The 15,940-nt window shown below is 53.9% G+C and overlaps 1 protein-coding gene across 1 annotated transcript in view; it reads right to left on the bottom strand.

The window, feature by feature from the left end:
* Positions 1-11,473, bottom strand: part of ARHGAP8 (Rho GTPase activating protein 8) — a 35,996-nt gene extending 24,523 nt beyond the window's left edge. The window contains exons 1-2 of the mRNA XM_012801271.2: positions 11,337-11,473; positions 4,759-4,846 (exon numbers count right to left, since the gene is read on the bottom strand). Of these exons, the coding sequence (XP_012656725.1) occupies positions 4,759-4,846; positions 11,337-11,415 (167 nt within the window). The 5' untranslated portion in view covers positions 11,416-11,473. The remainder of the gene's footprint in view (positions 1-4,758; positions 4,847-11,336) is intronic.
* Between the last annotated feature and the right edge of the window lie 4,467 nt (positions 11,474-15,940).

Here is a 15,940-nt window from a genome sequence, read left to right on the forward strand (position 1 = left end):
CTGGGGATTCGAACCCGCCACCTTAGGTGTATGTGGCTGGCACCTTAGCCGCTTGAGCCACAGGTGCCGGGCTGCCTTATACATATTTTACTCACTGAATTCTCCCCCTGACTCTGTGAGGCAGGTCCTGTCATCCTCATTTTATAGACAAGTCAACAGCAGCTTACAGAGCTGAGCCAGAAAGGGGCAGAGCTGAGATTTGAACCGAGCAGTCTGGCTCCGCAGTCCACAATGCCCTGCCTTTCCAGAGCTGTGTGCTGCCATCACACTTATCCAATGTATAAAAACGATGAGAATCTGACCTCACGCGGTACATGGGGTCAGCTCTCCAGTTGTAGAAGCAGCTTCAGTGCCTATCCCCAGTGTGTTGTCTCAGACGCTATTTGGTCTAAGCCCTGGGACACAAGTGACTCACTGAGATACACTTCATCAAGTTGCCCTCTCAGAACCCACATCAAGACCTCCCACTTAATACAAAAGGTGGACGAGAGTCTCTTCTGTCCTTGTCACTCCTAAGAATGGTCACGCCCACATTTCTCAAATGACTCTTTCTCAAGAAAGGGGAATTCGGGCAATGCCTTTGCATAGCTCCTGTATCCACTCTGGACACTTCCTGGCAAAAGCAGGTACCTGTCCTCCGGCCCCAGTGCCGTGCTCTTGTGTTCCTTCTGTTCAAGGCCCAAGCCCCTCCGGGTGCCTGCACACATCTGCTGTGAGCTCAGCACAGGAAGTCATTAATTAAATTACTAGCTGGGCTTCAAAGACATGGACTTTTTTTCTCACCCATTTCAAAAAAGGACCATTACATCTGACCACCAGAAAATTATCCATTTGGAGAAGGGGGGAAGGAGGATGAGGATGGCACAGGGTGATAATTTTTTCATAAAGGCCATGAGCAAGGCTACACCTGAAGGTTCTACCTGTCAAGGCCAAGAAGCTCCCAGAGTACTTTGCGTGAATTACAAAACGATACCCCTTCCTCTGGGCAGACACTGCCCAGCAGTGGATAAGAAGAGCACCAACTGGATGGTCACCCCTCATCTGGGTACCTTGTGCAGTGAACAACCTATCCAACTGTCCATGGAAGCCATATTTGCCATTTTCATCTGGTAGCAAAGGTATCTTGGATAGGCACATAAAAAACTGGTTGTTGGCAGAAGTGCTTGTTTTTCAACTGAATTTCAGGAGAAATTCATATAATATAAAATTAACCATTTTTAAGTGAACAATTCAGCAGCATTTAGTACATTCAGAGTTGTGGGACCACCACCTATAAACAATTTTAAAACATTCTCATCACCCCAAAAGGATACCGCACTTGGTCCTCCTTCCCCCTCTCCCAGGCCCTGGCAACCACCACTCTGCTTTCTGTCTGCCAAAGGCACTCGTATAAGAACAAACCCTGAACTCATTCCTGGCCAGCAGGGGCACCCTCGGTGAGGGCTGGCTCACAAGCCACAGATCCCATGACTCAAGATGACAAGCTGGGCGGCACCTGTGGCTCAAAGGAGCAAGGCACTGGCCCCATATGCCAGAGGTGGCGGGTTCAAAACCCAACCCTGGCCCAAAAAAAAACTACAAAGATGAACAAGCTGACAAGGGAATGCGGTTAATCAGCTGACCCAGGGTAAGGGCTCTTCCGGATCTGGCACCCCGCTCCTTGTAAAACGCCAAGGCCAGGCTGCAGACTGGGTTGTCTCCCTCTCGCGGACGTGAGCAGCCTCTGGGGAGGGCCAGTCTCTCCCTCTGGGCTAACCTGTGCCCAGGACCCCAGACGCCCCATGAATTCTACAGCACAGTTTGCCCCGTGAAAACAGCGCCTGGGTGGAGACTGTCCTGGGCACCTACTCCTGGCAGGGTCTCTGCCATCCCCACTATATTTTCAGCTGCTGTAGGAAGATTCTTTAATGGACCAGATCGGATACTTGTCCCAGGCGGATTCTTAGGACGAAACCAGCCCGGAGTCTTCCAGGTGCTTCTGTGATCCCATCACACCTGTTGATCATGAGTAGGGGGTTTCAAGACACAGCCTGTCCCCCATGGTGCTGCTGGTGGAAGAGTCACTTGGCTTTCATAGGTGGGTACCAGGATCTGGAAGTGGCAGCAGGCACCACCTCCCTGCTGCTGCCGTGTCCCAAGCTGTCCCCCACAATGTGTGAGTCCACACCAGGCCAGTCACAGGTCCCTTCTGTCCTCACAAGGGTGCATAGTGTTTCCAGGGACAGCCAGAGATGGGCCTGGGTTTGGCTGTGGGGAAGGAAGCACAACTTGTACCCTGCCTGTGAACAAGCCCCAAGGCCCCAGACCAGACTTCCTCTTCCTGAGACTGAGCTTTCCATGCAGTCCCTGAGGGCTGTTCGCCCAGGTACGATCCCAGAGGAGGCCTGGATATTTGCTGATTTTCTCCTGGTACCAAGTCTCTGGAGGCCAGCTGGTCCCATCAGGAAGGAGGCTTGGCAGCCACCTCACGAAAGCAATGGCCAGCATAGCGGAGCAGATGTCGGCAGCAAGGAGAAGACGCTTACAGCTGGGCACAAGTGAGCAGCAGGAGACGGAGACGTTTCCCTGAGGGGGTGGGAGGCCACGTGGCTTTGAGGAGGGCATGGAGGGAGGCAGGTCTGAGAAGGCCCCGCGTCTGGGGCCAGACCTCAAGATGACGGCTCCAGAGCCACCTTGGGCTGGAGAAGGCTCAGTCTTGCAGGTAGGTTTGGTGGCCTGGTGGTCATGTGACAATCACCCATTAGTCAATCTATGGATGTGAGCTTTTGACCCTGAACATACATTCTATGCTGAGCACAGGACTTAGCGATGAAGGGGTGTGTGCACAGGAGGAGACTGACACAGTGAGTGGTGGGGTGGAGGAGTGGAGTGTGCACAAGGGAGGGTGTGTGTGGCTGAGGGTGCTGCACACAAGGTGCAGAGTGCAGGCACAGGAGGAGGTCTGGTACAGAGAAGGGACAGCAAAGATTTGGGGAGGTCTCAGGCAGTCAGTGGCCCTGAGGGCCAGCAGTTTCATCCCTCTAAGGGGCAAAAGCTTCCTTGGCTGAGTCGGTTTAGGAAACCACCCATAGTGCTTGGTGTAATGTTGGTGTAAGGTTCTGAGAAATATTCTAGCCAGGGCCCAGCTCCACTTTTTTGAACTCAACGTTTCACTACTGAGCACATCCTAAATGCCAGGCACTTGGCAAGACAGGTGAGGTCCTGCCCTTGACATTGAGTGTGGAACAGTCAACAGTTCTAAAGGAGAATGAGCTGGGTGTGGGAGGCACGTGGTCACGGCAGGGGAGGGTGCTTTAAGTGGTCAGGGAGGCCTCTGGGACCCAGTGGCATTGGAGCAGAGCCCTGCAGGCAGTGAGGCCACCCTGAGGTCTACAGCATGAGAAGCACAGGCCATGGGAGGAGCTGGTGCAAAGGCCCCATGGCAGCACTGTGGCTGGGGAGTGAGGATCAGATCTAGGTAAGAGCATTCCAGATGGACAGAGGTGGGCTGAGGGGCTGGTGGGGATTTCATGAGGAGAAGGACAAAGGGGCCGGGGCCATGATGCAGGGGGAGAGTGCAGCCTAGAAAGCAGAGCCTGGGATTTCCTAGGCGTGTGGCCATGAGTGAGCCAGGTGGGAGGGGGTTCTCCATCTCCTGGCAGGGGCAGTGGATGTGGGTGGGCATGGCCAGCTGTGTAAGGTCAGGACCCGTGGTTTTGCATGCTCCACACTGTACTGCCCCTGGAGCCTGTGCACGTCTGCGGCACTCAGGGCGTGCAGACGGTGTACAGGCATCAGGCCTCCTTCCCGAGGATGGTGCCACATCCTACCCCCTCTGTCACAGAGTCATTTCCTGGCCACGGCTCTCCCACCCCAAGGCACAGGGTGGTCTCTCAGTCTGCAGATGGGCCCTGATGCAATGGCCACCTTGGCTCCCACACAGCAGGCCGGTGAGCCCATGGTGGCAGCAGTGCAGGACTTTGTCCTGGGCTTGAGCAGGGCCCTCAAAACCCACGCAGAGCCCTTATTTAGAAGTAGGGTCTTTGCTGATGGAATTAGGTAAAATGAGATTACACAGGACTAGAGTGGCCCCAAGTTCAAGGGTTGATGCCTTCCTAAGAGAAGACAAAAAGAAAAAGGCTGTGTGTAAAGTTGGAGGCTGCAGAGAGGGGGTGATGCAGAGAGGGGGTGATGCAGAGAGGGAGTAATGGAGAGAAAGGGTGATGCACAGAGGGGGTGATAGAGAGATGGGGTGATGCAGCCACAAGCCAGAATGCCTGGGGCCACCTGGGGCTGGAAGAGGCAGGAAGGATCCTCTGCTGTGGCCCTGGGGTGTGGGGGAGCACAGACCTGCCCACGCCTAGATTTCCCTTGAGGGAACATGCTGCCGGCCATTTGAGGCTGCCACAGGAAACGCACATAGCTCAGAGGGGCCCGGGCCCCATAGTGGGGCCTCAAGAACAGCCTGCGTGGGAGGCTTGGTGATCTGCAGCCACCTCTTCTGGGGGCTGACCTCACACCCAGGATCAGGCAACCATCCCTGACTCTAGAGGGGATCACACAGCTTCACTGGCGAAGGAAAACCAAACCCACTCTGCACTATGTTGCCAGCAACAGCTGTGGTGGCCCAGTGACCAGGAGTATCCACAGATGGCTATCAGGTGGGGTCAAAGAGCAAAAGCCAGAAGTTCATAAGGGGGCCTCAGGAAAGAGGAGGCGACTGGGTGTGGGATGGAAGGAGGGACAGAGCCAGGCGGAGACAGACGTGTGGGGACTTACCCCAGCAGCCGCTGGTGGTTGAGCTGGTGGGAGGGAGGCATCCGGCAACAGCTGAACGTGATGACGCGCCTTCCAAAGTGGTCATCCCCTAGAAGAGCAGACCCAGGGTGAGCCTCCACGCCACCTTCTTTGGAAGACCCTCAAGTCCTTAACACAAAGCTGCCTCCTCAGCCAGGCCTGCCTGAGCCGGGGGGTGACACCCCCAGGTGTGCAGTGTGTGCCACCTCGTGCACACTGCCTGGGTTCATCCCAGGTTCATTTTCACAACCAGCCCCTTTTACAGATGGAAACCTGAGTCACCCGCTCAAAGCCACACGGCTGGCTGACAGCACAGAGGATTTAAATCCAGACACATCTAACTTCAAAGCCAGTGTCTGGCCATGCTGAGTCCTCCCTACACCCCAAGACCCCCTTTAGAACTGTGGGCTCTGAAGGACACCAGGGTGACCTGTGGACAGTGGCTTCTGGGTGCACCCTCAATTGTAGTGTGCAGGAGCCCTCTCAGAGTGCTGATACTCAGGCCTGCCTCGACCATGGCCCAGGTCACCCTATGCCCACCCAGAACAGCAGTGGGGAGGGCCCCTCCTTGACGACAGGGACTGGGCCTGATCACCTATGTCCCTGGGCTCAGGGCCAGGCACACAGCAGGTGCTTAGGAGGATAAAAAAGCATAACAGCCTCTTCCTGGCTGCTGAGGACATTCTGTCCCCTCCTCTTCCAGCTACCCTGAGGTCTACCCAACCTGTGGCCAGAAAGCCATCAGGGACCCCTGGCCGAGATCTGCCTCCTCTCCATGGCCATGGCCCTGAGAAAGAAGACCCCAGCATGCAGGATGCCCTTGGGAGGGCTGTGGCAGTGACTAAAGCCATGTGCAGGGACAGGGCCCCTCATAGCCACGGCTGGGGACACCAAGAACAGGCGGATCGCCCCATATCCCAGTACTCCCAGCTTCCTATGACACCAACCACACAAGGACACAGTGAGCCTGGCTCGCAGCAGGGCTGAGTGTGACCACAGGTGCAGAGAGGGAAGTGAGATGGACACAGAGAGCCCAGCCCGCAGCACTGCTGAGGGTGACCACAGGCACAGTGAGAGAATGTGAGGTGTAGGGAGGGAGCCAGCACCACACTGGGACCCCAGGAAGAGGGCGAGGAATACCTGAGTCTTCTGTACTGCTGGCCCACAAGGCCTATAGCCTGGCTGCTACCAGACCAGTGGTCTTTGTTGGGGGCATCTGACTGCCCTAAGCTGTTCCCTCTACACTGTCCCCCCTCCTCTGCTGCAGGCTGTGCAAATGGGCCAAAGCCCTGGTGTCCACAGGGCTTCTCATCACCCAGGAGGGGTCTAGGGGAAAGGACACCTGCAGCACAAGCCTGGCCCTGGCATGGACTTTCTGCCTCCCTCCTCCCTTCTGCACACCCTACATGGTGCCCTCTGGTTCAGGGCACAGTACCACTTATGGCATTGGTATTTAAATGAACTTAAATCAGATTAAAAGTTCAGCCCTTTGTGTACTTCAAGTGTTCAGTGCTCTCACATGCTGAGAGGGGATTGCACGGGACTGTCTCCATCACACAGAAAGTTCTGTTGGGCAGTGCTGACCCTGTGGACCTCAGAGAAGGGGCTGAGGGGTGGCTCAGTCTCCCTCTCACCTGGGGTCATAGGCTGAATGGTGCCCCCACAACACTCATGTCCACCTGGAAACTCAGAAGTGACTTGCATGACACAGGGTCGTTGCAGATCTAATGAAGGATCAAAGTAAGATCACCCTTAATTTAGGGTGGACACCAATCCAGAGACTGATGTCTTTTTAAGAGATGGAAGGGGGAAAGAGGCAGGTGGCGGTGGGGTCAGTCACTGCACGGTGCAGACACACCTGCAACACCAAGGACAGCAGCCCCCAGACCTGAGGGAGAGGCATGGAATGTGTCCTCCTCGGGGCCTTCCCCAGATGGATCCCCCGTGACACTGTGCCCCATAACTGCGAGGGTCAGCATGCACTGTCCTAAGCTGCTCAGTCTGTGTACTTTGTTGCAGCGGCCCTAGGTGACTAACATACCTGGACAAGGGTGTCCAGCAGATCTATAGCAGAAGGTGCCAAGAGGCAGCCAGGAGCAACCTGTGAGTTTCCCCAGGCTCAGGGACTTGGGTTGCAGCCAAATCCCACTGTCATGGCTCCCCACTGTCCTTAGAGAGAGTCCCTGCAGCTCACCTGCCTTCTCTTCGGCCTTCTCTCCTTTCACCCCTGCAGCCTCATCCCACCGCCCTGCAGAGTCCCAGTCCTCTCTCTGCTTCTCTCTGCCTCCCGGCTCCACGAGCTGCCCCCCAGGCCCCTGCAGCATCCTCCCACCCCCTTGGCCTGATCCCAACCATCCTTCCCACCTCAGCTTAATTGCCCCACTCCCAGGGGGCCCCCTGCTCTCAGGCCCACTGCTACTTCATCCCAGGGCTCCCCCAGCAGACTCACAGGGCTTATTCGGGTGGCCGTGTACTTCCCTGGACTGAGAGGCCCCAAGGCAGGGCCTTCATCCTGCTCATTCCTCAACTACATCCAGTAATTATTGATTGACTGAAGGATTGATTACAGAAAGATTATTAGGAACCTGCCGAAGGTGTCCTAGATACGGACACGGCTTATTGTTGTGGTTGGTGAGCATTTACTTCAGTTCTCAGAGTGTGTCCTTGAAATGAGAAAGGGTGACATCAGAACTTTCTCACCCCCACAGCTCTGAAAGGTCATGGATCAAGATTGCATGTGTGTACGCACACACAAACACACAGACGCACAAACACATGTAGACACGTGCATGCACACACACACTAGCGTGAGCACATCCGCACACACAGCGTGTGAGCTCTCTGCCGCCCTCCCAGCTCCAGCCCCAGGAGCCGCTTTTTATTTGGGACACACATCTGATCCTTCCCAGGCGCCTGGGAGCTACTCTGTGTTCAGAATCCAGAGTAATTTCACAGTTTCCAAACTCAGCTTCCTTCTGATTTCACAGGCTCCTCACGAATTCCAGGCACGCTCCCTGTTTGTTTAGAAAGCTCCTGTTTGAAACGGATGCACTTCTATTTGTGCCCTTGGCCAAATGGGAGTTTGGGGCACAAAACTTTCAATGGCTGAGCCTAAAAGTACAGACTGTTTTCCAAACCATTTCTACATTGCAGAGACCAGGGTTCCAAGGCTAACCTTGTTCCCTGTAGGACAAAGGGGAAAAGAACAAGTCTCCCTCACATCATTTCTGCAGCTACTGAAAAAACAAAGACCCAAATGCCTCTCGGGCAGGAAGAGAGAGTTACCATCAGCATTGGAAGGTCAACAAAGGGGAGTCATGTTATCAATTCCAGAATCAGACTAGGCGGTGGAAGTCCTGAAATTTTCTGTTGTTTTTTTAATCAGGCCCCTGTGAGGCTGGAACCGAACCACTGACCTACAGGGGCTAGCGAAAGCACAGAACTCTTGGGAATGTGCAAACTACTTTGGCCAACAGATGATCAGCTTGATGATTTTGTGGAGGGCCCACTACTGGAGAGAAAACGGGACACGGCCCTGCTGGGTCCCAGGTCCGGGATGAAGGACAGCAGGTCTCCAGCAGCCATCAGCGGATGGGCCCCTGGTCCCAGTGCCCAGCTCCTCATGGCTACAGGTCCATCCTGGACCAGGGGGCCTCTGAGGCCCCCTCCCCTGCCAACTTGTGTCAGTGAGGTGGGGAGGGGCTCACAGCTTATCGGTGCACTTGTACCCACTGTGGGTTACAGGCCTTTGTGCTACCAGGCAGGGGATGCACTTCCTCAGCTCTGGATAGCCGGCCCAGCAGGGCAGAGGACTGTGGGGTTGACAGCAAGACAGGCAGGTGAGGATGAGCACCCACTGAGGAGCCAGCAACGGGGCATGAGGGGAGCAGGACGCACCATGAGCCCTTCCAGCCTGCTGTCTGCAAACAATAGTAAGAGGTCCCTGGGCAGAGCAAAGCACGTGCAAAGGCACTGAGGCAGGGATGTGGGGCTGGGGGCCCAGAGCCCACACTGGGCTGAACATCCTGTTTGCATAAAGCTCTGACTCATTCACTCATACATTCAATAAACACTTATTGAGCACCTATTGTTTGCAGGGTTTGTGACCTAGCATGATCCTGAGCTCTGAAGGGAGCTCCTATCAAAGGCCTTTTGCTCCCTCCAAAACCAAAAGGGCAACTAATTTGGTGCTTTCTTTTTGTACCAACAGATTTCTAAATGTCCTTCCAAACTAACATCACGGCATCATTCAGACCTGACAAACTTAGGAAGCTTAGAGCAAATGCAGTGGTAGAGAAATTTGGTTCCTCTCTCTGTTTGAAGCATTTGCTAAAGCCATAAACTTTAATAAAAAGTTAAGAGGAAAGGAGAGAAAAAGAGCAAAGGACTGGGCAGCACTGTTCTCCACTCCCCAGCTGCCCAGCTGGGGGCCAGACTCTCTGGTCACCGGCAATATGGAGAAAATAAGAAAACCGGGAGCGTTGCAGGAAGGATTAAATCAATAACTCGGTCAGGTCTTGGCATAGCCCTGCCACACAGTAAATGCTTAACAATCGCAAGCCACCACCACGTGCAGGTGGGATGCTGGGTGCTTGAGGAAAATGCGGCCTGGAGCCCATGTGAGGGTGGGTTTACACTCACATCTGGCCCCACAGCACCCTCTGCCCTCCGTGCACCTTATGCCAAGGCCACGCTCCCAGCTGCCTGGACACAGCCTCCCCAGCAGCCGGGAGGAATCCCCGGCACACTGGGCAACGCCTTGGCGAGCTGTCAGCGCTGCGTCTGTGTTGGTGCCATCAGTCAACATGAGTAAATGCCCCTTCACTGTTCTCAGGGAACACGGGCCAGCGCATCGAAAACAGACTTCAAAACGATGTAATATGGAAGGAAATGAAAACTATCAATAAAATGCAAATTCTGCGAGGCATCGGATTGATTCATGACCCCTATTTCACCCCTTGCTGTTTACACCACATCATTCGCTGTCTCTGCAACAGGAGAAGCCCAGTTTATGAATAAAGAAACGATTCCCAGAGCTGTCACCCATCATCTTCTCCCAGCAGAGGACGATGAAAATGTGTAAAAAGGCAGAGGAAGCTACGCCAGGGGTTTGGGAGCACGTCTGTGTTGGTTCTGGGTTTTTATTTGAAGGTTGCCAAGCATTTCTGGCAGGAGTGGAAGGAGATGTGAAGACTCCTTTTGGACTGTGTCCTGCAGGAGGGCGCCGCTGCTGTCTGAATGGTTTGTGTAGAAAGGCCTACACCTGAGCGAGTGGACGCGTGTCTGGCAGGACCGAACCCGGAGTTCCCTTCTCTTTCTCTCCCCCAACACTCCCCCCATCCACGCCTCTGAGATTCTACCTCCCTCCTCAGGCCCTTGGGTCTGGAACCTTCTACCTTTCCACCTGACTATCTCCAATTTGAGCCTCAGACCCAGACCCCAAAACACACACTGAGACCCAGCGTGACCACCTCTTAAAATACCGAAGTCAACTTCATTAACAAAATACTACTTCCAGAGTCAAAAGTCTAGAAAGCTTCCCTCTGGCCAAATTCATAATCACTTGAACAGGGAGAGATAAGTCAAGGGCTCTCCAACAAGAGACTGGTTCTAAATGCTGGGCCGGGGGAAGCAGTGCTCCAGAGAGAAGAATTAGAAACCTCCTGGTGGGAGCGATGTCTGGTCAACCCGAAGGACACAGCAGAGCCTTGGCTGCAGGAGCCCTGGAGGGGTCCAGGCCACGCCCTGGGGGAGCAGGAGGGAAGAGGGCCCAAGGACCCCTACCCTACCCTACCCATCAAGCCCACCAGAAACTCAGAGGAATGAATCACATGAATCTTCAGCATGTCCTACGTGGCCAACTCTGAAAACAAGGCCAGTGCAATGGCTCACGCCTATAATCCCAGCACTTTGGGAGGCTGAGGCAGGGGGATCCCTTGAGCTTAGGAGCTCAAGACCAGCTGAACAAGAGTGATACCCCATCTCTACTAAAAATAGAAAAACTAAATGGGCGTGGTAGCAGGGACCTATAATCCCAGCTACTCAGGAGGCTGAGGCAGGAGGATCACAAACCCTACTGTAAACTGCACTGAGGGGTCCAGGTTTCCTGCTCCTTACGAGAATCTAATGTCCCACCACACTACTGGTCCTTGGAAAAATTGTCTCCCATGAAACTGGTTCCTGATGCCACAAAGGTTGGGGACCATTGTTAAGTGTTGACAGACATTTGTTGTTTTTGTGACAAAGCATCAAAATGTATGGAGTAAAGATGGACAGAAAAGAGAAGTTTATTGATAAAACAATCCATTAAATTTTGTCCTCTGCTCTTCAAAGGCTGGCGGGACATTGCCCAGGGCCCCTCAAGAGCCCCGGGCAAGGCTGAGACAAGGTTGCAGCTGCTTTCTCAGAACACTGGCAGGCACTCTTGTTCCCAATATGACTTTTGCTCTGTGGGCACAGCCCAGCCAGGGGAGGCAGCCCCAAGGAGTTTGCCATCCCCCAGGGCCCAGAAGAAGAAGGGCCCTGCCCCGATCCTGGGGACCCCTCAGCTGGAGACCTACCTGCCATCTGCAGGATGTTGTGTCGGGCCACATCGTAGAATGGGTGACTCGTGCTCAGCATGGGGTCCTGGCCAGCCATGGGCACCACTGAGGGCTGCTCCCTGCACCCAGAGCAGCTGCCTCCTCCTGGTCTCTCTGTAGCTCTACAGCAGAGGAAGATTATAGGAAATCAGTGTACTCTTGAGTAAGGAGAAGGAAGGAGGCTCCTAAGGTCATTTTATACCTCGTCACCCTGACTCTGGTGCATACTCACTCTGTCCCCACCTCACTTGTGCCCCTACCGTGTGCCTTAGCTCAGTACCCGCTATGTGTCCACCTCAGCTATGCACCCACTATGTGACTTACCTCACCTGAGCACCCACTATGTGACTTACCTCAGCTGAGCACCCACTATGCATCCACATCAGCTCAGCACTCACTATGCGTCTATCTCAGCTGTGTACCCACTATGTGCCTTACCTCAGCCCAACACCTACTAGGCATCCACCTCAGCTGTGCACCCACTATGTGTCCACCCCATATTCTCTCATAGAGGGAGAAAAATAAGACCCAGGGATTGGATACTGTCTATATTGACAGGAATGGAAACTAAGGCTCTGATGCTGGACAGAGGAGCCCAGAGCAGGAGGTGAAGGAGGTCACAGGGTTGGGGTGGAATCCTTCACTCTCAATATGTGTGACAGAGCCTCTGGGCATCTTAGTCAGTGGGTGGCCTGCTTTGTTTGCAGAGGCAGTGTAGGCTGCAGGGGCTGGGGAACAGAAGACCAGTGGGGGCCAAATTCTTCATTAGCAAGCCCCCAGGTGAGGGGCCCCTGGTGCTGGTCAGCAGCAGAGAGGAATGATCTGTCCTGCCTCTGAGTGCACCTGACCCCAGCAGGCTTCCCTAGGGCCCCTGTCTATGAGGACAGCTTGAGTATGGACAGGCATCAAATGTCAAAGGGGTGAGCAGTCTGGAGAGAGGAATGGCCCCACTGCAGGAGAGGGAGGGCAAGGATGGGAGCCAGACCAGACCATAGGGTCTCCAGCTGTGGTGAAGACACAGCTTCATCCCGGGAGCCCAGGAGGATCCCAAGAGGGTCAAGTGGAAAGCTGGAGGCAAAGGTGCCTGGTGCAGAGGTGGCCTGGCTCAGTAAGGGGGATGGGCATGTGTAGGTCAGGCTGGAGCTGGGCTGCCTAGCCCAGAAGGTAACCCCTCGTGGCCCTGTGCATCAGCCACAGGGATAGGCCACCCTCTCTGCACGCATGGGAGCACACTGATGTTGATGATGCAGACACACGGTGGAGAACAGTCCGGCAGCTCCTCACGGAGCTGACAAAGGATCACCGTGGGACCCAGCAGGTCCACCCCCCAATGTCCCAACAACACTGAAAATGGCATCTCAAGCTAATACGGGAAACATGCGTGTTCAGAGCAGCACCATTCACAACAGCCCAGATGCTCACCAGTGGATACACAGATGGCCGAAACGTGGCCTCTCTTCCCCATGGAACATTACTCAGCCATAGAGAGAGGACATCCTGCCACATGCTACACCACGGACAAACTTGGAAACATGCTTAGATCAAAGACACTAAACACGCATTCCATGAAATGTCCAGAACAGGCACCACCCTGGGCCCGGCTGCCAGGGGCAGGGGAAGGGGAGTAACTGCTAGGGGTATGGGTTTCCTATAAAATGATGCAATGTTCTAGAACCAGATAAAGGCAGTGGGTATGAAACCCCAGGAAGGGACTAACCACCATGGAGCATGCATTGTAAACTGGTTCGAAATGGTTAACTTAATGGTACATGAATATTACCTCAATTAAAAAAAAAAAGCTATTTGGAGAACATCTTCCTAAGTAAAATATCACAAGAACGAAAAAGCAAGCATCCAACGTACTCGATACTGACGTGAGACTAGTAGATAAACAACTACACGCTTACACGAGAGAAAACACATTTAAATGCCGGGAGCGGGGACGGCGATGGGGCAGTGGTGAGCTCTCACCTATCAGGCACCACGTCAGGGTCTTTGACACACCTCCAGGAGACTTGGACTTTACTAACAAATGCACATCTCACGTGCCCTTATATTAACCTGAAACAAAATGAAACGCTGCAGCACGTGGGGGCACATCTGTAAGGAAGCGGGTGTGAGCACACGTGAAGGACCAAGAAACACAACCCAAACCCGCACCTCACGACTGCAGCCCCCCAGACCCACACGACCCTCATGCTACCCTAAGGACAGAAGGAGAAATGGTTTAGGATCGCAGCTTGTTCGCCTTGAGCAAACCTGACTGTGAGATTATGAGGCTGGGAGGAAAATCGCGCTTGGTATGTAAAACCCCACCAAGACCTCCACAGCTGGCGGCAGCCACAGGTCCATCCACCCTCCTGTGGTTCTTTCAAACCCCAAGGAGGAAACTGCACTGCAGAAACTGGATAAATGAGTCGAACCCTTGGCCCGGCACCCAGCAGGGATCGTAGCTGCCCCTCACTCAGATGCACGGCTTCCTGGAAAGGTGTCTCCCTGCCCCTGGAGGGAGGTGCTCCTCCCTGCTGGGCCTCTGTCACCCAGTTCCCTGGGCTTCATCTTCAAGAACCTCTGGGCCTCAGTTTCTGGTCAGGAAGGAGCCCTGCAGGGGCAGCCTGGCCAGCTGAGAACTTGCTGCCCATTGGTCACTTGTCCCTTGGCTGCCCAACAAGGCCTGGCTGCCCAGCATAGGAGTGACCAGGGCTGCTCCTGCCCCCGGGGTCCCCATCACCCTCTCATTCTACTGGAACTTCCCAGCAGGCAGAAGAGGCTCCCAAAGCTTGATGGTAAGAGGAAGGACAAGTCCCAGCCAGTCCCGCCCTGCCATGTCCCACTCCCACCCTCTGATCCCACTGCAGCCTCAGGGTCCACCCTACACCTCCCTAGAGCTCCCAGAGTCCTCCCCTTTTGTGGGCTAGCCTGGAACCCTGGCCCTCAGCAACAGCACAGATCAGTGATAAACATGGAATAAACCAGACAGATAGCAAACTTCTGGGGGCGCCAGGGCCCTCTGGGACACATCCCCCTCCCTGAAAATGGAGGGGCATCTCCTAAGGTACCACCTGTCCCAGGGGAGGAGACCACACCAGCTGCAGCCCCCCAGGGCCACTCACTGCCCTCAGGGAGGAACCTGCTCAGAGCCCAGGAGCCCAGGAGCCCAGCAGCCTCTGAAGTCGGGAAGGCATTGTTTCCCCTACAGCCTCAGCCTCTTCCAGACAAAATGATTATTTGTCCCTTATGTTCCCTCACAAGCACAAAACCTTTATCCTGATCACATATCTCAAAAAGCGCAGACTGGATTACTTGTTTTGAAGTATGTATGCTCAGTGTGAGCTCCACACATAATCCGGGTCTTGTGCAGCACAGCCGGAAGGATCTGCTGGGGTGAGCCCACGAACCCCTCTTCCCTCCCGCAGTCCTCTAGTTGAAAGCAGCCCTCAGCTCTCTCCATGTCTAAGTGTGTATGAAAACACACACACAATCCTATAGCTCTGTTTCCCTGGAGAGCCCAAACTGACATGGCCTCTTCCACACATCACCATTTCTCCCTCCTGTGAACTGTCAGAATCCCAGACAGGAATGACCACAGTGAGCATTGTGTGTATCAGCTGACATTGTAGAGCAGAAAATAGAGGCCCAGAGAGGGTTAAGTGCTTGCCCAAAGACACACAGCAAATCAGTAGAGAGCTGAATCTGGATCCCCAGTCATCTGACTCAGCCTCCAACCAAAATGACTCCAACTACAATGGGAAATCTCAAAGGCATGAAGGGACGCCTTCCCCGCCTCCCCACCACAGCTGACTCCCAGGCTGTTCCTGAGACTCCCCCACCTCCCCAAAAATTCCCTAAAACAGTTGCCAGCTATCAGAGAAGGGCGGTCAGACACTCCTAGCTATGATTATTACATGCCTAGCTATGCCCTGTTCCTCCGGCGTTATTCTCTGTAACAAGACATAAAACCATTAACAGGCCTAAGGCTGTGTAAGAGGAGGGTTAAACCACACCTGCAGGTCACTTACTCAACAGAGCACTTGCGTTTTAGTGTACGTCTGGTGGCTTGTCTCTGACTAACACTTCCTTGTTTTAAAACAGTCCAAGCCTGTAGACAATGGTTCATTTCTTAAACCAATTACAAATCAAAGAATCTTTCGGCTGATCTATAACCTGTAATCAGTGTTCTGCCTTTTGGGGGCAAATTGCTGTACTCTTTCTATGAAGCGATTTATGACTTTACATGTAATACCTGTCTCTCCACAATGAATACAACCAAACTGTAACTCCACCAAGGTGAGACCACTTGCTCAGGGCTTCTTGGGTGTGGCTTCGGACTGTGGTCACACATACTAAGCTCAGAATAAGCTTCTTTAAATTACGTTACAGAGTTTGGGTTCTTTTCAGTCAACAGACTGTACTTATTTCTGTGATCCTTTGGCTAATGATACTGTGGGTTTCCCTATGCGGGTTAAAGTTTTATTAGAACCGGCTCAGCGCTTGTGGCTCAAGCGGCTAAGGCGCCAGCCACATACACCTAAGGTGGCGGGTTCAAATCCCCAGCCCGGACCCGCCAAACAACAATGATGGCT

Source organism: Otolemur garnettii, unplaced genomic scaffold (genome assembly GCF_000181295.1).
Source record: "Otolemur garnettii isolate 467f Iridium unplaced genomic scaffold, OtoGar3 scaffold00007, whole genome shotgun sequence".
In the NCBI taxonomy this organism is placed as follows: domain Eukaryota; kingdom Metazoa; phylum Chordata; class Mammalia; order Primates; family Galagidae; genus Otolemur; species Otolemur garnettii.